We start from the raw sequence: 23,788 nt of genomic DNA on the forward strand, positions 1-23,788 counted from the left end.
CATGATAAAACTCAATAATTTCAAGAGACTATAAAATCATGTAAAGCATATTCTCCACTCACAACTGAATAAAACTAAAAATTAGTTAAGAGAAACTAGGTATTCCCAAATATGTGAAAATTAAATATAACAAACTTTTATGGGTCAAAGAAAATTACAAAATATTTTCAGATGACTTAATACCAAACTTAAAGCATTTCATAGGTGGAAATTCAAAGCCATAAACACCCCAAATTAAACAAGAACAATCTCAAACAGAAAATCGAACTTTTCATCTTAGTAAATTTTAAGAAGTTCAAACTAAACACAAAATAAGAAGCTGAAATAAATGAAAAAAAGAAAAACAACAGATAAAAACAAAACCAAAAGTTGCTTCTTTGAAAAAGGTTAACAAAACTGACATACATTTAGCCACAATGACAAGAAAAGGGTGGTGAGGGAGGAAGGAAAAAAAGAAAGAGATTCAAATTATTAAAACCAGGAACTGAAAAACAGGATTTTACCACCAATCTGAAAGAAATGAGAAAGAGTATAAGGAGACTGTATAAAGGAACAAGATGGGCAAACTCCTAGAGAAGACAAAAATGACCAAAACTGATTCAAAAGAGGAAAAAAAAAAAAAGAAAATTTCCCTAGGGGCACCTGACTAGCTCGGTCAATAGATCCATGTGACTCATGGTCTCAGACTTGTTAAGTTCAAGGCACCACTGAGCATACAGATCACTTAAAAATAAAAATCTTAAAAAAAAAAAAAATCTGTATACATCTGTTTACATCTGTAACAAGATACAGAAGCTCAGGACCAGACGGCTTCACTGCTTAATTCTACGGAACATTTAAAGAATTGACACCAATTTTTCTCACAACAATTTAAAGAGGAAAGGGAAAGAACATGTATCAATTCACTGCATGAGGCTATTATTACCCTGATAATCAAAACCAAACAAAACAAGAAAACCACAGAACAATATCCCTTAGGGACACAGACACAAAAACCCTCACTGAATACTAGCAAACTGAATTCAGCAACATATAAAAAGTCGTATACACAAAGAACAAGTGAATGCAAGATTTTTTAACAGCCAAATCTCAATTAATATGCATAACAAAATAAATAAACAAAAACCACACAATCACCTCACGAGATACAGACAAAAGCATCTAATAAAATACCTTCATGATAAAACATGCAACTAACTAGAATTAAAAGGACGGACACCTCAACCTGAAGGGTATCTAAACCCACAGTCAACATTACACTTAATGGTTAAACACCTTCTAAATTCAAGTACAAGACAAGAATGTCTGCTCTGGCTATTTCTATTCAACATCAGACTGCAGGTTCACTGTAGGGGGGGAAAAAAAAAAAAAGATGGGAAGGAGAAAGAACTATTCACGCCATTACCTGACTCGTACAAAAGAAACTATACATACAACAGAGAAAGATTAGGACTTATACACTGAAAAGGACAAAACATCACTGAAAAAAATTGAAGACCTAAATAAAATTCATGAATCACAAAACTTAGTATTATAAGATGGCAATACTGGGGCGCCAGGTGGCTCAGCGGATTAAGCCGCTGCCTTCGGCTCGGGTCACAATCTCAGTGTCCTGGGATCGAGCCCCGCATCGGGCTCTCTGCTCAGCAGGGAACCTGCTTCCCCCTCTGTCTCTGCCTGCCTCTCTGCCTACTTGTGATCTCTCTCTCTGTCAAATAAAATAAATAAAATCTTTAAAAAAAAAAATAAGATGGCAATACTTCCCAAAATGATATAAAATTCAATGTAATTCCAGTGATGATCTTCACAACTTTACAAGAACTCATATGGGAGGGGTGCCTGGGTGGCTCAGTGGGTTAAAGCCTTTGGCTCAGGTAATGATCTCAGGGTTCTAGGATCGAGCCCCATATCTGGCTCTCTGCTCAGCAGGGAGCCTGCACCCCCCTCCCACCTGCCTCTGCCTACTTGTGATCTTAGTCTGTCAAATAAATAAGTAAAATCTTAAAAAAAAAAAAAAAAGAAAGAAAGAAAAATTCATATGGGAATATAAGGGACCCAGAAGAGCCAAAACAATCTTGAAAAGGAACAAAGTTAAAAGGATTCACACTCCCCAATTTCAAAACTCACTGAAAAGCTATAGCATCAAGATGGCGTGTTCCTGGTGTAAAGATCAACATGTACAGATCAATAGAACTGAGAATCCAGAAATAAACCCCCACATTTCAGGCAACTTTTCAGAACACAACTCGAAAGAGAGTAACAAATGTGTTGGGACAACTGAACATCCATATGCAAAGCAATGAATCTGAATCTCACCTTACATTCATATACAAAAAAATCAACTCAAATGGATCTAATACGTATTTTTAGTACAGCACTTTGGATTTAAAAATGACTGGATTATCTAAGCTGCTGTCACTTTTAATCATTCAACTTCTCTTTCCCCAAACAATTTATTCATATAATCCAATTCCAATACTAAACAGTCCTATGTAAACATACTCTTCTTACCCTGCACAAGCTTGTAAACAGGCCAACATTGTCGCCAGAGTTTCTGGAGGAAGTTGAGCACTTTTGGGCTGATCTTTCTCTGGAGCAAGTCCACCCAAAATAGAAGGGCACCGTCTCTTTAAAAAAGTCATACATGCCTGGATAAAAGGCTCCTAGAAAAAAGAAAATCTTTGAGTTCATGTGAAACTGATCTTAACTGCTTTGAGACTTAAGATAAATTGTTTTCAGATTAAAGACTATTAAAAGACAGTATGACTAAAATCCAAAAAATAATATCTTCATTGCCATTGTTTAACTAATTAAGCCATCAAAATTTTAAAGCACTAATAAATGGACAAATCCTGCTTACTCCATGCTCTCGAATTTTATCTGTGAGCCACTTATCAAGTTTGAGGTATTCACGACGTGAAGCAAGTGCAGCAAGGTCAATAACAAAGGCAAATGGAGTACCATTTAGCAGCATCGACAAGGCCTAAAACAAAAGAATATCAGAAACTTTAAGTCAGAATGCCTGGATGGCTCAGACAGTTAAGCATTACAACTCTTGACTTTGGCTCAGATCATGATGTCAAAGCAGTGAGATCAAGCCCCACAGCAAGCTCCCCATTCATTAGGGAGTCTACTTGAGATTTTTGTTTATCCCTCTCCCTCTGCCCCCTCCTCCCCATTCCCCAACATGCACACACCCTCTCCCTCCAATAATCTTTTTTTTTAATTAATAAATCTTAAAAAAAAAAAAACCTGTTAAGATAAGCAATTAAGTATCTTTCTCTCATTCTGTTCTAGTCTCTGTTCCCTGCTTTAACTTTCACAAACAAGTCTAAATAAAACATATTGCTTATATTTTCTTGGTCATCATTTTTTAAGTAGCTTAGTATAATTAATTGGTGATACTAGTTTTTACTAAAAATAAGATCACATTTCAAAGGTGGACAAACACATGACTTTACCCTGTGCTTCTGAAAATAACTCAACCTAAGTCAGAGCAAGACACAATGCATAAAAAACAATCAATACTCCATTTTTAAAAATTTAAACTCAGACTTATTCCAACCTAAGCACAATTTCAACACCAGTACTATGCACCTACTGGTCAAAGACATCAAGTGTCAGACTACTTGTCAAAAGATACCATGAATGCTAATAAAACTCCCAAAAGGGTGAAACCCAACCAGTTTCCCCACAAATTATATCTAGCATACTACATGAATTATCACTTGCTTTAAAATAGCCTTGCAACTGGGGCACCGGGGTGGCTCAGTGGGTTAAAGCCTCTGCCTTCGGCTCCGGTCATGATCCCAAGGTCCTGGGATCGAGCCCCACATCGGGCTGTCTGCTCAGCAGGGAGCCTGCTTCCTCCTCTCTCTCTCTGCCTGCCTCTCAGCCTACTTGTGATCTCTATCTGTCAAATAAATAAATAAAATCTTTTAAAAATAAAAAAATAAAATAGCCTTGCAACTATCACAGAAGACAAAACAAAACTCAATCAAATGTACTGAGAACTGAAAACATTTTTTTCACATTTTTACAAAGATTTTACTTATTTATTTAAGAGAGAGCAAGAAGTAGGGATGGGGGCAGGGAGACAGAGGGAGAAGCAGACTCCCCAATCAGCAAGTAGCCCAACCCAGGACCCAATCTCAAGACCATGACCTGAGCCAACAGCTTGACTGACTGAGCCACCAAGGCACCCTCATTTCTTACCTTTCTAAAACCATTTTCCTTCCAAACCCTTTGTACTTACCAAGGCAAACTAAATATCAACTTAATCTAGCTAAATACTAGTTAAATTTGAATTATTCCTAAGGCATCTATGTTACATGAAAAATGTTTCTGGGGTGCCTGGGTGGTGCAGTCAGTTAAGCACCCAACTTGATTTTGGCTCAGGTCATGATCTCAAGGTCATAAAACCAGCCCCGTGTCAGCCTCCACACTCAGCAAGAAGTCAACCTGAGTTTTCTCTCTCCCTCTGCCACTCCCCACTTGCCCTGCCCTACCCTTGCTCATACTCCTCCTCTCTCTCCAAAACCAACCAATCTTTATTTAAAAAGCTTTCTTTTCTCATTAATAAATAAAAGTGTTAGCCTGTCCCTCCAAGCTCACCTTCAAGTCCTGGGCCACATCAAGTATTCGAGACAATTTGGCCTGATCATACTGCTCCCCTCGCATGTACCATTCTGCCATCGCGTGCATAATAAGTTGGCGGATTGAGGGAGACTGTCCCTAAAAAAAGAAAAACGGGGTTTACATATCAGTACTACTAAACATTTTCATAGGCACTATTGCAAACACCCAGCTAATCTAATTTGCTATGTATATGTAAAATTGAGGTATATCAGTGCAGACTTTAAGTTCAATCCTCAAGCAGTGATTGCAGAGACATTCTCTATAAGAAAATCAAGTTATGTCCAGATCTTCCAAATGAAAGCCTGTCCCTAAACCTTGGGTCCGACAGTCATTCAGTAAAAATGTATCCTATAAAACACCTGCCAATACATTTTCAAACAGAACAGAATACAATGTGAACATGAGGATACATCAAATCTGTATAAATTCCTTATTGTTAAATTAGAGAATTACTGGTCTGTAAGCTTTTAAAATTGGTTTAAGGTAATCATTTCTCATGTTGCACAGTGTAGTACTCCAGGAATGGTACTTGTACATTTTACGACATCTAGCTATTTTCACAAATGAGAATGTTCGTTTTTCTGTAATTATCCAATTTTCTTTATTTCCAGAAAACAGCCTGGCTTTGAGGACTGATCTAAAGACTTGCAGCTGAATTAAAGAAATTAAGTTGGAATTTAGTGACTAGTTCTCAGAGAAGGAATGGCAAGGCAACTGCTATCACTATACCTAATCACTTTCCAGTTACGGTCCTAGAGCGACAGAAGATCCAAATGAAACAAGGAGTGAGGAGATGCAGCTCCTTTTGGTCTGCCCTTTCTACCTTATACCTGTGGTGATAAAGACCTAAAAATACCTGGCCTGCAAAGCTTTTGGATAAATGCTTGTTAAACATTCTGTAAACTCTAAGTTTACCATGTAATCTGAGTCTAAAAATGGAGGGCTGACTGAATAGCATGGAACTAAACTTAACATTTTCAATATAAATGATTCGTAACAAATTTTTTTTTTAAAGATTTTATTTATTTGACAGAGAGATCACAAGTAGGCAGAGAGGCAGGCAGAGAGAGAGAGAGGAGGAAGCAGGCTCCCTGCTGAGCAGAGAGCCTGATGCGGGACTCGATCCCAGGACCCTGAGATCATGACCTGAGCCGAAGGCAGCGGCTTAACCCACTGAGCCACCCAGGCACCCTGTAACAAATTTTTTAAAGTACTTGTATATAATGTGAACTAGTGAGAATATAAATGACTAAAGAAAAAAATAGCCAAAAAAAAAAAAAAAAAAAAAGGCACTTGAGAGGAGCCCTGGTGGCTCAGTTGGTTAAGCGTCTGACTCTTGGTTTCGGCTCAGGTCATGGATCTCGGGGTCAGGAGACTGAGCCCTGTGTTGGGCTCCACAATCAATGGGGAGTCTGCTTAGAGACTGTTTCCCTCTGCTCTTTCCCCTATCTCTGTCTCTCTCTCTCAAATAAATACTAAATAAATCTTTAAAAAGGGGGGCACTTGGGATGCCTGGGTGGCTCAGTTGGTTGGACGACTGCTTTCGGCCCAGGTCATGATCCCAGAGTCCCGGGATGGAGTCCCACATCGGGCTCCCAGCTCCATGGGGAGTCTGCTTCTCCCTCTGACCTCCTCCTCGCTCATGCTCTCTCTCACTGTCTCTCAAATAAATAAATAAAAACCTTTAAAAAAAAATAAAATGAAAAAATAAAAAGGGGGGCACTTGATATAAATAACTTTTTCTACAGATTCTGAATTTGTCATTATTAAAAATATAATAGGGCATTAGAGGAAAAAATTCAATGAACAAAATATATTTACAGATTAAATCAATTCTACAGACTTTGGGATGGAAAGCACAGGGCTTAAAGGGCATTTCAGCAGAATCTAAAATAAAATGTAGATGCTAAATATGGATAAAAGACAAAATAATGTCAAGTAAACTGATTTATAATCTTCTTCTGTTTACTGTTAAAAAGTGACATGAGCACCTTCTGGCTCCATAATAATTAATTAAGCTCCTTACTATTATCAAAAGCATACTGGTGCCCTTGTAGTACAGAGCTTTCGTGGTACCGAATTATTTATTTGTTTGTTTGTTTGTTTATTGCTTCTTCCCTCTCGTTCTTCGAAGTTTTAGACTTTAACATTCATATGATGCTAAAAGATAAAGTAAGCTTTGTGGAAGTGCCACTTTTCGAAAGTGTCATAACTAAAGATTGACCATTTAGTTGAACATGCTCCAAAGAATGTCAGTTATTAAGAGAAAAAAAATGTCTATTTCTTACCTGCCCATGCCATGCATAGTGCAAAATAATAGCAGAGTTAGGATGGTTTCCGAGGAAAATTGGCATCAGAGTAGAAATGAGCTCATGGCGCAAGGTGTGCCAAGAGGTGTTGATTTGTAGTAAGGCCAATACCAGCATGTCTGGACAGTGTTTAATAGGGAAGCTGAAGAGCTGTTTGACTTGCTCATATTGCCCCACCTCTGCAAGCCTCAGCAGAGATTCAATCAAATCCAAGCTCTTCCTAAGAAGAATGGAAGTAAGATACTGTCAATGAAAACCTAAGCACACAAAAATGTCTTTTCCAAATAAGTGTTACCAGCTATCACAATAAAACTGAGTTGTTGTCAACTCGAAAAGTGTTTAAATTGGTGGTGTTCATATTAAAATCATATGCTGGTATACTTTCATACTAATTTCAAAGGCGGTCCAAGTTGACAAAAAGTGGTTTAGGAGAGGGGACACCACAGACCACTTATACAATCACGGATCATTCTTACCAAGGAGATACCATCAAAGATTTTTGTAATTGATATAAAAAATAAAAACAACATCACAGAGTTTATTTAGGAATAGTCATAAACCCAAAATGTGAACACAGACCTAATTTATACACACAAAAAATTCTACACAAAAATAGAGCCTGAAAACTTACTTTGGTAATGCCAAGGTCTAACTTAAGTGCCTTCTGATGTCAAGAAAATTCAGAAGTCCACAGCATCCCCTATGCATTATTCTTGCCCCAAGAAGCTGAATGTGGTTGACTTTAATCAAATCTCAGTATCTTACTCTACCCTTAGTCCAGGAAAACTATGGGGACAGAGATCAAATTAAATGCCATGAGGAAACATATACCCCATACCATGGGACAGTTTAAAGGATAAAAAAATCCTATTACTTCATCAAATCAATGGCAAAATTATATTTCAAAAAAGAGAATGAGAAAAGGTAGATTTATAGAATGAAAGAAACCATATAAACCCTGTCTGGACTCTTTATCATACAAACTGTTAAGACATTTTTGAGACAAAACTTGATGTTAAGGAATTGTTAAATGCGCTATGACATTTCAGTTTTACAAAAGAAATACTGCTATATACTTGGAATTTATTGGGAAAAAAATATCAATCAAGCCTGCATATCCAATGTTGCTAGCACCTGAGAAAAGGACAAACTAGAACAAACTACTGTTTGGGAGTCAATCTTTCAGAACAGGGATCAGCAAACTACATCCACAAGATCAATCGTACCTACTTTTCATTTCAGTAAATGTTTTGTTGAAAGAACTACACCCATATTTATACTGTGCTACAATAGTCAAGCAGTTGCTACAGAGACCATCTCGCCAGAAAAGCCAGGTATTAACTAATCTGTTACAGGAAGTTTATCATCTCTCACTTTAGAAGTTCTGGCAATAACTAAAGGGCTTTAAAGTGCCCTAAAAATCCCACCCAGAGCCCCCAAAATTCAATCATTTGTTCCGTGTTGTGAAAGGGTCTCCGAAAACTGGTTAGAAAAAAAGTAAGAAACAAAGCAGTTACCTTTGGGGAGCAATCCAGCCCATGTCCCCCCCCTCACCGTGTGTGTGTGTGTGTGTGTGTGTGTGTGTGTGTGTGTGTCTGTGTCTGTGTGTTTGTTTGTTTTTCAATAGTAATGCAAGTACTTTCACCATCCTTACCTCACATTCCTAGAGAGGAGTGACTTGAGTTCCAGGAGAAACGTACTGGGCCAGAGTCAGATTCTCCCTCAGAAATTAGGAATTGGAACTCAAATAAACTAGGTAATTTAGCTGAAAGGATTAGAATTGATGGGTTGGCCATCTTGACTACTTACAAAGAAAAGAAAGCAAGCATATCTGTAGACAGAAGAAAGGGGTCTAAACTAAGGGAGAAGTACAAACTTCCTTCCAATATTTGACAGTTTCAGAGAATACCCACTGGCAGACCTTACAGAGGAAAAACATAACTATCTAGTGATAAGGAAACTAAAAATACACTTTTATCCATCAACAACCCTCTATAAAATTTAAAGTTTAAGTAGGCTCACTAAAATTACTGTTCCAGTAAAATTTTTAACTACATAATTATTCCCTATTAATTCTGTATTGCAAGAAAAGCTAGAGGTGAGTCTTTACCATGTGGCAATTTCTCGATTGTCATCCTCTGGTGGTGCTTTCAGAATATCAGTGGCAACCGTATGACAGGGATAGTCAGCAAAGCAGAAGATCTCTGGATTTATAAGGGAATGCTGAATGAAGGAGAGCTGGAACAAGAGAAAAAAAAGTTCTTACTACCATAAATGAATGCAAATGCTATGAAAATGAAGTATTTTCCACAGGCTAATCTTAATCTTATTAAAATGACAATTTATTTAAGGTTTTATTTATTTATTTGAGAGAGACAGCCAGTGAGAGGGAACATAAGCAGGGGGAGTGGGAGAAGGAGAAGCAGGCCTCCCACTGAAAAGGGAGACCGACACAGGGCCCAATATCAGGACCCCACCATCATGACCCGAGCCGAAGGCAGATGCCCAACGACTGAGCCACCCAGGCGCTCCGACAATTTCTGTTTTAAATCTTAATTACCTGCTCTTCAAAACCACAGACAATTCAAACACATGAAAGAGAAAAAATGGTCTTGGACAGAAATAGTTGGAAAAATGGTTTGCTACACTTTAAGTCTGACTAGTACTCAACTATGATGATCTCCTTTTCAAAATACTGATGTCTCTACTATTCTGTACTGCACAAGACAAATTCTACGTTAAAAGATTATTTTAACCAATGTACAGAAGACACTACGTAAGAAGGAAGTCATTATTTGCCTCCCCTTCTACAAATGAACACCAATCACTTACCTGGCCTTCTGCATGTTTCCAAGGTCTATATATGAGGTCTACTGGGAACACTTCCATACCTAGACCCCGCTGAATGCCATAAACCACATTATGAAGTCCTTTACTGTCACGAATTTGAAATCCAGGATGGTCCAGTTCATAAGTTACTTCCTTGAAATTCAAACTCGGGTTCTAAAACAAAAACATTTCGAAACCTAATGAACAAAAAGTATACATATTTCTATGCTTTACCTAAAAAGCCAAACTGAATCAGAAATTAAAATGTTCTAATTATAAACTCAAAATAATCATAACCTGGAATTTATAAAGACGTAGAAAAACAATTCTTAATATTTAAAATAAATTGGTTCTACTAGCAAGGCACTCCAACCTTTTAGTTCATGACATACTTACAGCCAATGGGAGTGGGTAACTTAGTCCAACAAACAATCCCATCCCAGTTTGGCAAAATTCCTCAATTAATGCCTCTCTGTTTTTACACCCCAGATTCCACTACCTTGGAACAAAGTTGCAAAGATAAGTCAATTATCCCAAATACCATTTTTTTAAAAAAAAATCTGACTTACTGAGAGAGATAGAGAAGACATGCACTCAAGTGTGGGGTAAGGGCAGAGGGAAAGGGAGACAGAGAATCTCAAGCAGACTCCACACTGAGCATAGAGCCTGATATAGGGCTCAATCTCACAAGCCCGAGATCACGACCTAAGTCAAAATCAAATCCATCCTTAACAGACTGAACCACCCAGGCACCTCCCAAATACCATTCTTAATTAACTGAAGATCTCCCCTACAAAGTATACCAAGTATGCATCAGGAAAAGTGGTCTAAATTCTTTATGTCAAAATGACTGAAAATGCCATTAAAAAAATGTTCTATGAAAAGGTATTCCAAAAAGCAGTATAAGACTCCTTAAGAAAACATAAAGCAGGGCGCCGGAGTGAAATCAATTGGCTGAACGACTGCCGTCAGCTCAGGTCAGTATCCTGGAGTCCCAGGATGGAGGCCTGCATTGGGTTCCCTGCTCAGCAAGGGGTCTGCTTCGCCCTCTGACCTTCCCCCTCTCATGCTCACTCTCTCTCATTCTCTTTCCCTCTCAAATAAATAAAAATCTTAAGGGGGGGGGGAAGCAAAGGAAGCAAGTTTACAGAAGATAATTTACCAAACACTCTGCACAAAGTACTAAGTTTATTTTATGCTTGAAAAGAAAAAGGCTGTGCACACTCTATACTTAAAAATCCTCGAAGCACCATGGACAGTTTAGTTTTGCTCTAAGGCAACTCCTTGCAAGCCATGAAGACATCAATGCTTGCTTTACAAAGCAAGGGTACGAAGAACAAACTTCAAAAGGAAGTATTCACTCTAAGGTAACAACAACATTCAGAAAATAAGATTTTCTCTTCTTTCTAACATTTGTTTCAAGTACTGACTATAACAGAACAGAACCAATAATGTGTTATTACACAGCATTATCATAGAGACAATTTAGTAAATCCAGAGCTAAGTTTGGTAAGATGTAAGAATCCCCTTGGTTTCTTCCTCTCATCTTTGCTGGGCAATGGAGAAATCAAATTGCTGACCCAAAATGAAATTGTCTTCTGCTCCCTGCCACAAAAAGTATGTAAAAAACTCTAATATAAGAAGAAAAAGAAGGAAGAAAAGAGATTACTAACTCAACAGTTCAAACCCACAGTGCAGGCTCTCAATTTTATAGCCTTTTGCACTCTCTGAAAACAGCAAACAGGATTGGTAACATGAAATACTGTCCTTATCTGCAATTTTAAAAAGAGAATTTCAGTAAGGCAATATAGTACAATGATGGAACTACTGAGTGAAAAGGGCATTTTTTACTTATGCATGATCACAAGATAAAATCAAAACAGTAAGTTGGGGGGGCGCCTGGGTGGCTCAGTAGTTAAGCGTCTGCCTTCTGCCCAGATCATGATCCCAGGGTACTGAGACGGAGCCCCAAATCGGGTTCCCTGCTAAGTGGGGAGTCTGCTTCTCCCTCCAGCCCTTGCCCTGCTTGTGCTCTCTCACTCTGGCTAGGTGTTCTCCCTTAAATAAATAAAATCTTTAAAAATTAAGAAGTGGTATCCATACGTAATAAAACTGGTATTTTTTTTTCATCTCCAAATTTTGTGCCATGATCAAGTATTATTTTTTCCTATTACTAAAGGAGAATAAATCTGAATACTATAAATCTACCTATCAAGAAAAATTTAAAAATCCATGGAAGTTGTCTGTAACCCAATTATATCATAAATCACTAACATAGAAAACTAAAAATGAGAATTAGGATCAATGTCCTGAGACCTTACAAGGAATATTATGTTGTAAATATATATAGATATAGATATCTCTATATAGAGATATCTATATCTATATCTCTAGTCTTCAAAGTTGTATTTTGTTCCTAGATATTTTATGGATGAGAATGAAGATATTACATACATATTGACTCCATTATTCCCCCACTGATTACACTTTATCATCCCCAATTCTCAAGGTTTCATTCCTACATGTTTTACTTAAGCATTTTTACATTTTAAGAAAGATACTTCGTTTATTTGGGGTCAAATTATTTAGTTTATGGATATTCTGTAAGTTAAAGTAGTAAGAGAAATATGAATTTTATTATCCTTATCCACCATGAACAAGACAGCAGAATTTTTGTTGTACTTTCCACAAAACATTCAGAAGGCCTCCTTTCTCAGTAATTCCTTATAAAATCACTACTTTGCACTAAATTTGTTTCTTCAAAATAACCACACACCAGGACTTCACCAAACTCAGCAGTGTCACTCAGAATTGAACAGCAACAACTCCTAATGAACAAAACAGGTATGTAATTATACATATAATCACTTTGTAAAGTTCATTACTTTGGAGCCAAGGACGTTGGGAAACCCCAAAACACTGCTGCTCTCATTCAGCTAAGCATTTTATTTATTAAAATTTGCTTTCTTGGGGCGCCTGGGTGACTCAGTGAGTTAAAGACCCTGCCTTCAGCTCAGCTCATGATCCCAGGGTCCTGGGATCAAGTTCCGCATCAGGCTCTCTGCTCTGCAGGAGCCTGCTTCCCTTCCTCTCTCTCTGCCTGCCTCTCTACTTGTGATCTCTGTCAAATAAATAAATAAAATCTTTAAAAAATAAAATAATAAAATAAAATCTGCTTTCTTTGGGCTCTATCATATTAACATCATGCATATAAAATCATGATTACATGTACTCACCAGTTCTTTGAGAACATCAATCAAGACTTCTACATTCCATGTGTGTGCCTGTGCTCCATCACTTTTATCTTTTCCATCACTCCAGATCCCACTGCCAGGAGCAGAGATACTCTGTACAAGTAAAATTTGAATTAAACAAACCCAACTACTTAATGTGTTCAGCTCTGGTTGGCAGATCAATCATACTATAATTTAATAAAGAAAGTAAAGAGGACAGGATATTAATTCACACTGTAGAACAGCTGATTTCTATATTTACCTGTAATGGAATTCCATCTGTCAATCCTGAATGAGTTCGAGCCATCATCCCCAAAACCCTGGCAACCTGGGCAGCTGTGACCTCCCGAACACCAAACTGCATGATTATATTGCGACATTCTTCAATACTGAAACAGAAATTAAACCTCAGGAAAACGCTTCCGCCTTCAATACAAAGGTTAAGAAATGTTAATATACAAAAGCCCTGAGTGAAATCCTTGGACTTTTCCTAGTATGACTTTATTCCATGTTATTTTATATAGCTAGAAATATAAGAAGTACCTACTTAACTAAGAAAATGGGAAAACTTTTCCTTTTCACTGTATCTATATAAAAAGATAAGAACTAGCTCAATCTACTGTGGTAATCATTTTCCAATATATGTAAATCAAACCATATATGTAAATCACACCATCATGCTATATGCTTGAACTTGTACAGTGATGTATATCTGTATCAATTATTTCTCAATAGAACTGAAAGAAAATAGGAAAATGGAAAAGGTTTAAAAGATCAATGGAAGAAAATACAAGCCAGGAGTAATGATTATCCTTCACAAAAGCAAAATTAATTTCCTCCACCTTCAATAGAATCAAGTTTATAATACTGATATTTAGGGCACACCTAGGTGGCTCAGTTGGTTAACTACAGACTCCTGATTTTAGCTCACAATATGATCTCAGGGTCACGACATAGAGCCCAGTGTGGAAATCAATCTTCTCTCTCTCCTTCCCTTCTGGCCCTCCCCCAGCCATAAAATACATATATATATATATATATATATATATATATATACACACACACACACACACACACACACACACACACACATTTGGTTTTTTAAAATATAAGATAAAATGCTGAAACTCGAGGTGAGTTTGATTATTTTGATATGCACAAACCCTTGAAAATGTATCCTAACTCTTCTACTTTGCTCCTTGAAGTTTAACTAAATAAAAGTTTTATGCCAGGCACACAGTCACACCCAACTAATATATTTTCAAAAATAAATGGAAATTTGGTTTCTGTGAAGTTTGAAAAACATTAAAAAGTCAAAGTCAAAACAGAACATAGTAATTCTCAAGAAAACATATTCTCAAGAAAATACTGAGTCTGGCGCCTGGGTGGCTCAGTTGGTTAGGCAACTGCCTTTAGCTCAGGTCATGATCCCAGACTCTCAGGATCAAGTCCTGCATCATGCTCCCAGCTTGATGGGGGGGTAGGAGGTCTGCTTCTCCCTCAGACCGGGAGCCTGCTTCTCCCTCTGACCTTCTTCCCTCTCATGCTCTCACTTACTTACTTTCTCTCTCTCTAGCTCGCTCGCTCTCTCTCTCCAAAAAAACAAAAAAAGGAAGAAGTCGTCTACAAGAAAATACTGACAATCCACTTTATCACAGTAATAGTAGTAGTAAAGGGGTGAAAGTATTTCCTTTGGTGTCCCTAGCAAGAGACAAAAACACTGAAGCAGCAGCTTTGTTAAACAAGAAAAGGAAACTGCAATTGCATTACATCTAAACAAAATGTACATACCTGAATTAAAAAATACTCTTTTGATAAAAATTGCTAGCTATCATCTGAGCTTTCAGTGAGTTGTAATCACTGATGACAAACCACCATTATACAGTAATATTACTATATTACTATACAAATATAGTAATGAAAAAGTTTGAAATACTGTGAGAAATGTCAGAATGTGACACAAAGACAAACTAATAAGCAAATGTTATTGGGAAAATGGTGGCAACAGACCTGCTGTATACAGGTTGCCACAAACTTCAGTTTGGAGAAAAAGTGCAGTATCTGTGAAACACAACAAAGTGAAGCATACAAAATGAGGTATGCCTGTGTGTGGAAGATTAAATTCAGAAGCAAAACTCAGAGACAAAGATGAGGGCACATTAACTCATCTTAGGAACTTGCCTTAAAGAATTATTACATCATATCTGGCACAAGAGTAATCAGAAGTTCAGTACGTTTTATACCAACCTTGCACAAAAGCCATAGCCTACTTCCTGCATAAAATCAGCCAAGGAGCTCTCCATCATGGTTTTAGCTACCCCTCCAGAATCAGGCAGGATCCTGTCCATTAGAATGTCCCGTTTTTCAGGGTATAAAAGTGGTGCAAGCACCACGGGACAGCGTTCCTGGGGAAAATCTGAAGGACAAAAGATTACAACTGCTATACTGATTAAAAACAAACTATCCTCATTTACTCTTTCTAGAAGCCCCCAAACCTGAATCTTCCACACATTCATTTTCAAAGTTTTTTTCCAATCCAACTCATCCAAGTTAGGACCTTAACACCAATTCCAAAATATAGATGTTTTTGCTTGGGTATATATTTTTAAGTTTTGTATTAGGATCCTAATACAACACCTAGAGACCAAGTCACATCCTAAATATTACTTCAAATTTTCACAGTAGGACTATCAGTTTCCATACAAAAAAGACATCAGAGACAATTAGAATATCACTATCAATTTCAGGAAGAAAATTTCTTATCACTGAGAAGTTAATGCAGTTTAAAATTAAACTGACGCCTGGGTGGCTGTCAGTTAAGTGGCTGCCTTCAGCTCAGGTCATGATCCCAGGATCCTGGGATCCAGTCCTACATCCAGCTCCTTGCTCAGCGGGGGAGCCTGCGTCTCCCCCTGCCTCTACTCTCTCTGACAAATAAATAAATAAAATCTTTAAAAAAAAAAAAAAGTAGCTGTTAAAAAAATTTTTTTAATTAAATTCAACTATATAGTGGGCACCTGTCTAGTTCAGTTGATACAGCATGGAATTCTTGATCTCAGAGTTTTGAGTTCAAGCCTCTCATGAGGTGCAGAGACTACTTAAATAGATAAGCGTACTTTAAAAATATTTTAAATTAAGGGACACTTTGGTAGCTCAGTCAGTTAAGTACACAACTCTTACTTTTAGGTCAGGTCATGGCCTCAGAGTCCTGGGACTGAGCTGGGCACTCAGTGGGGAGTCTGCTTCTTTTCTCCCTCTCCCTCTGCCCTTTCCCCCAGCTGGTATGCATTTTCTCTTTCTCTCTCAAATAAATAAATCTATCTTTTAAAAGATTTTTTTTAAAAAGTTAAGAGTGAAAATAAATAGTGGTTAGTGTATAATCAAAGATTTGTTTTAAGAAGACTACTCAGCTCCACAAAACAAAAATCAGAGAAAAGAACATCAACAACAGGACCAGGAGTTATCTTAACATAGCAATTCAAATAGTCCAAGAACTAAAGTGGGCATATCAATAATGACCAATTTTTTCTAAGTAAAAAGAGTATGTCCCAACAACGTAGTCTCCATCACCTTAAAGGAGAAAAAAAGACTACATGAAACATACCAAGTCTTAACCAAGATTGTTATCCATAGGACAAGATTACTGAAGTTACGTTCATTTTACACCTTTCCTATGGGGCTTTAATCACTTTCATATGTGAAATTACAAAATTCTCTCTTAAAAAATGAAAAGTAAATCATCGTCTTCATGTGTATTCTAAAATCCTTCTGTCATGTATTTGTGTTCATCCTAAGAAATCACCTTTTGTAAGCAATAGATACTCTTTTACCTCTGCGCAGCGTCTTAAGAAAAGCGTCTATTTGTTCCTGTCCAACTCCAAAGGCTCCCTTCTGCCCAAAGAGGAGATGGGAGAGGAGGAGATGTAGGACCTCTATTGCTATATCTTGGAAGCCACCTTCTTGATTTCCACTGACGTCTGCGTCAATGTAAGAACGCAGAAGATCAGGAAGCTTCTGTTTGATAAACTGGGCAGCTAGAAGTCAGGTAAATCAAAAACCACAAGTTACTTTTGCACCACAACAGGTAAAAACTCACATCAGAACACAGATGACCATCATCTTCATTCACCAACTCACCCCTCACCCGCTCATGTTTAAGACAAACTAAAAGAAAATAATCTTAGATTATTTTACTAAGTCTAAACTATGAAGCCTCAAGATTCAAAAACTCATGGGTTTTAAAGAAATAATTTCACTACAGGATCTTTAAGAAAAAAGTAACTTACCAAAACCTCTGAGATCTGAGCTGGAAGAATTCAAGAGGGCAAGGCCAAAAATTACCTGAAACAATAGGGATTAGGTTGTTCAAAGAGTCAAGTAACTGTTTTAATTCCAATTTTGCCTATCTCTCTTCTTAAATCACTTACCTCTTGTACTTTGCTTAACTTGAGAACTTTACTCAGCTGGGCAAATAAGTGGGGTGCAGGCTTTAAACTCTGAAACAAACCAAACTTTATTTTAAAACAAGAACTTAAAAAGAAAAAAGAACGTAATGATTTTCAAGATAAAAACACCTATTCACTCAATCAAGGTACTACACAGGAGTGAAAGAATTCTGTAGTCTTATCAGAAACAACACCCCATATCCTAGAACTGTGAAATGACAATCTTAAGACTTCACATGATCTGGTTTTAGTAAGTCTCTACTTATTATCAAACTGTCTTGATTTTGCTAGAAAATTTAAAAACCCCAAACTACTGAAATTTTTAAATTAAGATAGATCACTATGAGATCAAGGTTTAAAGCCTTTTTAGAAAGTCACATTCTTTAAAAAAAAAAAAGGAAAGTCATATTCTTAAGACTACTAAGATAAAAGCAATACCAACCTTCTGATAGTGCAATGGATTATCAATGGCATAGGACAGCGTCGAAATAAAATTTGGCTTTGTAATCAGCGACGCACACTCCTGAATCAGAAACTGAGTCTTTAAAAATAAAAAGTGAATCTTCATTAGCACTAACATTCATCTCTTCACCGACGCATAGGTACTCAGAACATTAAAGCATAATCCAATACTGTATATTGTTTCCATAGCTTATCAAAATTAGCTCTTTAAAAATCCCATTTAAACTACTTAGAGTCTACTAGCAACAAGTTAAACATCAACACCTTTACAAAATAGTTTCCCTTGACAGATAACTGTAAGGAACAATATAATGACAAACCATTACCAGACTGAAAATCAAACCAAAGAAATTCTATCTAGAACAAGAGATCCCCTCTCTGCCTTACTTACTTGTCAAGCAGGACTTCCCCCATTCCTGTTTCCCACAGGCAGGTCTGATCCCCAGCAATCTAAGCCGGACCTAGGTAGCTATTAATGGTCTGCAGCCAGGCAGGAGAGGGGAAGGACGAAAAAAAAGGACAAGTCCCGGGACGCCTGGGTGGCTCAGTGGATTAAAGCCTCTACTTTCAGATCAGGTCATGATCCCAGGGTCCTGGGATCAAGTCCCGCATCGGGCTCTCTGCTTCGGCAGGAAGCCTGCTTCCTCCTCTCTCTCTCTGCCTGCATCTCTCCTACTTGTGATCTCTGTCTGTCAAATAAATAAATAAAATCTTTAAAAAAAAAAAAAGGACAAGTCCCAATACCTTTCATTCACTCAGTCAGCTAAGATGACTCTGCATGACTTGTAGGTGTTATTTGCTACACAATGCCCAAGATGCAATTCACTGAACAATTAAATCTAAGTAAACATAAATTCTGTAAGCCCCAATACCTGATGAAAATCTTTGCCACTGCTTTTACCATCGCCACTGAAATCCACATGTGAAAATAGGCAGCGTAATAAATGCCTGTCTGCCTCAGGACCGTGCCGATTCACAATCTATAAAGACCAAAAATATAAATTTATAGTCACCATTAAAGAGAATTTAACAAAAAAAAGTCTCTATGCAAAATCCCAAAATACATTAATTGTTCATTTTGATTAAGAGTTATAGGAATTAATAAAATGGAGGTGCCAATATTGTATAATTGTTTTTTAAATGTTTCCTACAGTCGGGGACAGGAAAAATAGAAGAAATTAATTAGTTCATATAAATAACTGTGTGCACTTTGGTCAGTATCTAAACCAAAACACAAAGTAGCAAAAATGACATGTAATAAGAATAGAGAATGTTTTTCTTTTTCTTTTTTTTAAGTTGTAAGGCAACAATTCTGTAACAAACTGTATTTATTCGAGTTTCACTTCTTCTATGCATTATAAATCACTCTAACGCAATGGTAACTCCTTAAAATAGACAAGGCAATGACTTAAATAAACCAGTCTGGGGACACCGGGTGGGCTCACTGGGTCAAGCATGCGGCCCCTGATCTCGGCTCAGGTCTCCATCTCAGGGTTTTGGGTTCAAGCCTCGCACTGGGCTCCACACTGGGCACAGAGCTTACTTAAAAAAATAAATACAAAAAAATAAAGTCTGACTTCAGTACTTTAGATCTTTAGATGCTGCCCCAAGCTCCATTAGTTTCTTGCTGTTTCTCAAATTTACCAATGTTGGTACTTGCTATTCTAACTTAAAGTTTTAGGGATCTACATATGGGCTGTTCTCTCAGTTCCTTTCATAGCTACATGACCAGCCCCACCATCACCCCTTTATCCTGCTTTACTTTTCCCCGTAGAGCTTATGGCCACCTGATAATTTCTGTTTATTTTCTATGTCCCTCACTAGACTAAGTTGCACAAGAGCACAGAATTTGTGCTGTGATGCTCATTTCTTCACACCTAGAAAAGAGCTTAGCACACAGTAAGTACAGAATAATCATTTATCAAATGCTTTTTAAAGATATTACAAGTAATATTTTCTTACACTTTAGGTTAAGTATGGTACTGAGATTCCTTGGTTTTATCTTCAACAATTCTGTCAAAATTTACTGCAATTTTATAGATGAAGAGACGAACACTTGCATCAGATTATATGAGCCTTAAATCCCATAGTGGATGAGCTGAGAAATCAGAATTCATAGTCCAACTCCAGAGCCTATATGCTTTCCACTGAATCGTAATTATGTGGTACCTGGTTAAATTAACTTATTTCAGTTTCAGTTTTTCCCACCCCGAAAACTCAGGTAGTTAAACATAAGACACCAATTTTTACACTGTCCCACAGACATTTAAAATTAAAAATCAATAAAATCAAATAATAAGAACCTCTGCATCTCCAAAAATTACTGTGAACCTATTCACAATGTATTGATTCTCTGGGCTCTTACAGTTCCTTAAGTCCTATAAAAGCAGAGATTATTTTTTACCCTATCCCCTAGAATGCTAAAAACATCTTAAAGAGGCAATTCAAATTAGTCAGGAATAAAATTACTTATGCTCCAACCACCAAATGGACCTCTCCCTAAAATGAACAAGAATACTTGGCTTTGGGGCGCCTGGGTGGCTCAGTCTATTAAGCCTCTGCCTTTGGCTCAGATCATAATCCCAGGGTCCTGGGATCGAGCCCACATAGGGGGTCTATGCTCAGCAGGGATCCTGCTTCTCCCTCTCCCTGGCACTCTGTTTGCGGGCATGTGCTTTGCTCTGTCAAACAAATAAATGAAACCTTTAGGAAGAAAAAAAGAGATCATCTGGCTTAACAAGTATTTGACCACATACTAGATACTATGCAAGGTACAACAAATGTAGCAGTAGGAGAGATCAATGGGCTTTATAGCTCTCATGAAGTATGATCTCACCGGGGAAAAAAGTATGAAGAATTTCTGATAATACTGTCATAGGAAAAAAACAAAACAGGGTTATGTGACATGGATAGGAGGGCGGAGTGGTGCCTCAGAAAGGCCTTCCCTAAAGATGTAACATATAAGCTGAGATTTAAAATACTGAGGTAACAACAACCACAGAAAGAGCTTGAGGAAAGATCATTTCAGGCAAAAAGTAAATAGTATGCAGGGGCGCCTGGGTGGCTCAGTAGGTTAAAGCCTCGGCCTTCAGCTCAGGTCATGATCCCAGGGTACTGAGATCAAGCCCTGCATTGGGCTCTCTGCTCAGCGGCAAGCCTGCTTCCCCCTCTCTATCTGCCTGCTTCTCTGTCTACTTGTGATCTCTGTCAAATAAATAAAATCTTAAAAGAAAAAAAAGTAGACAGTATGCAAATGCATTTAATAACAAAAAAAGTCAGAGGGAGTCAAGTTCAAGAGTCTAGATCATGGTTAAGGAACCTACCAACGTATCTGCTATTACACCAATCTAAAAATGGAAGAGATATTCTGCTTGACTGTTAAAAGCCAAAGAACAAAACAAACAAAACAAAACACACAAAACAGGGGCGCCTGGCTATCTCAGTCAGTTAAGCTTCAGGCTCTTGGTTTCAGCTTGGGTTATTGTAGCAAGGTTGTGGGAAGTCTGTTCAGATACTTTCTCCCTTCCTCCTCTGCCCCTCCTGGCTTGTACTCTCACTTTCTCAAATAAATAAATAAATAAAATATTTAAAAAACAAAAAAATGTTTAAGTTTTTAACTAGAATAAACAATCTTATGACTGTCTCTTCTCATCCTTCCATTGACTTCTACAATATTATATAATTTTACAATTGCTTTTACAGTCACTCAATCTTACCAACAACCCTAGGAAGGACAAACAATACTACATTAATACAGATAAAGATTCTTTTTAGAAAATCAAGGTTGCAATGACTAACAAACGTCACACATAAGTTGCAGGATAGTGGTATGATCTGAAGATGTGTTTTGTAACTACTAGGTAAACAGAATGTTCATTCAGTGATACCACGCTGCCCCTTCATTAGAAGAAAACTTTTCCTGTTTTGTTTTCCCACTAAAGTGCTATTTTAAAAGCATGGTCTTGGATTGCAAAGATGTTGAAATAAGGTATCACTGCTCCCACAAGATCAAGTCCTACGCATTTTCACTTAAAATTTAAACCATTCCACCCACTGAACAGGGGAGACCAGTAAAATATTTCAGTTTTAGATTAAGTACATTACAATCTGGTAATTGAATCTTTAGGCTACATTGAAAATAAATTAACTGTATCAAAAGCAAACTACAATATTTCTATAATGATCTGATCTGTAGTTAGAGTAACAAATTCTCATCTAGAATCATATATTAAGAGGAACATTAACAAACAGTGCATTTACAGAGGTAGAGATTCAGAAAACCATGTGAAATGGTTAGAAAAAGGGGACACTATTTGCCCTAGAGAACACATGAGAAAGAATTAAAGATTTAATTGTGTGAAGGGTAATTACATGAAATAATTAATCTTATACAGAGAAAGAGCCTCAAACATTTATTTTAGCTCACTGTAAGAAAATTCCTAATAATGTTGTCCAAAAAAGGTAACTTCCATAGTAAGAAACAACAAAAATCCCTCTCTATTAATACTTGTTACACCCTTCTTTGGGTAGAATGTTGATAATCAGTTACCTGATGATTTATGCCTGCGACGTAGCTCCAAAAAGCAGAGTGTGTGTGTGTGTGTGTGTGTGTGTATGGATATAGATTTTCACACAAACGCTCTAAAAGACTTAAAAAAAGAAAAATACAAAACCTAACAGATTATCTCAGAGGTATTAAAAAAAACAAGATTCTACACAACTACGAAGTACCAATTTTGGGGCACCGGTGGCTCAGTCAGTTAAGCTCAAGTCATCATCTCAGGGTCATGAGAACCCCTCCCCCACTTCAAAAATAAGTATCAGATTTTTGAAATTTTTTTTTAAAGATTTTTATTTATTTACTTGATAGACAGAGATCACAAGCAGACAGAGAGGCAGGCAGAGAGAGAGGGAGAAGCAGGCTCCCCGCTAAGCAGAGAGCCCGATGTGGGGCTCGATCCCAGGACCCCGAGATCATGACCTGAGCCGAAGGCAGAGGCCTAAACCACTAAGCCACGCAGGCGCCCCAGATTTTCGAAATTTAAATTGAAGGCAATGGGGCGCCTGGGTGGCTCAGTGGGTTAAGCCTCTGCCTTAAGCTCAGGTCATGATCTCAGGGTCCTGGGATCGAGTCCCACATCGGGCTCTCTGCTCGGCAGGGAGCCTGCTTCCTCCTCTCTCTCTGCCTGCCTCTCTATCTATTTGTGATCTCTGTCTGTCAAATAAATAAAATTTAAAAAAAAAAAAAAAATTGAAGGCAGTAACTCTACCTTACAATAATCACAGTTTTAGACTGTAATACACTCTACAGAGGTAATAATGCATCTTCATATTTATCATACTTGTTAAACAATTTTAACTTTTAAAAAATACTGATTTTCGTTTTTATTATCCTATCTGTATGAATAACTTTGGGTTTCTATGAAATATTTTGGATTTACTTGAATCCATTTCAATATATAATATATTTCCAGTAATGGGTGCCTGATTGTCTCAGTTGATGGAGCACACTACTCTTGATCTCAGGTAGTTGAGTTCAAGCCCCACAATGGGTGGGCATGGAGCCCACCTTAAAAAAAAAAAGAACGAGGGGCACCTGGTTCTTTAAATACTTAAATATTTAATATTTAATAACTATGTTCTTAAAGTATTTAAGTATTTAATAACTATGCCGAGAACTACTCTAAATAACTATAATATAGTAATCTGATGGTACCTCTCTAGTGAGATACTAGTCATATCTCATTTCATTGCACTTTGCAGATAATGTTTTTTGTTTATCGAATTGAAGATTTACGGCAACTGTTTACAGTGCCATTTCTACAGAAGCATTTGCTCACTTCTTGTCTGTCACATTTTGGTAATTCTCACA

The 23,788-nt window shown here is 37.3% G+C and overlaps 1 protein-coding gene across 1 annotated transcript in view; it reads right to left on the reverse strand.

Annotated features, from left to right (window-relative positions):
* The window catches only part of CNOT1 (CCR4-NOT transcription complex subunit 1), a 111,810-nt gene that overhangs the window by 48,682 nt on the left and 39,340 nt on the right, over nucleotides 1-23,788 (reverse strand). Inside the window, 14 exon segments of the mRNA XM_032325901.1 lie at nucleotides 2,512-2,663; nucleotides 2,861-2,983; nucleotides 4,615-4,734; nucleotides 6,927-7,167; nucleotides 9,058-9,185; nucleotides 9,780-9,950; nucleotides 13,013-13,123; nucleotides 13,272-13,398; nucleotides 15,257-15,425; nucleotides 16,840-17,043; nucleotides 17,296-17,350; nucleotides 17,437-17,505; nucleotides 17,897-17,995; nucleotides 18,789-18,896. Of these exon segments, the coding sequence (XP_032181792.1) occupies nucleotides 2,512-2,663; nucleotides 2,861-2,983; nucleotides 4,615-4,734; nucleotides 6,927-7,167; nucleotides 9,058-9,185; nucleotides 9,780-9,950; nucleotides 13,013-13,123; nucleotides 13,272-13,398; nucleotides 15,257-15,425; nucleotides 16,840-17,043; nucleotides 17,296-17,350; nucleotides 17,437-17,505; nucleotides 17,897-17,995; nucleotides 18,789-18,896 (1,877 nt within the window).

Source organism: Mustela erminea, chromosome 19, assembly GCF_009829155.1.
Source record: "Mustela erminea isolate mMusErm1 chromosome 19, mMusErm1.Pri, whole genome shotgun sequence".
Classification (NCBI taxonomy): Eukaryota; Metazoa; Chordata; class Mammalia; order Carnivora; family Mustelidae; genus Mustela; species Mustela erminea.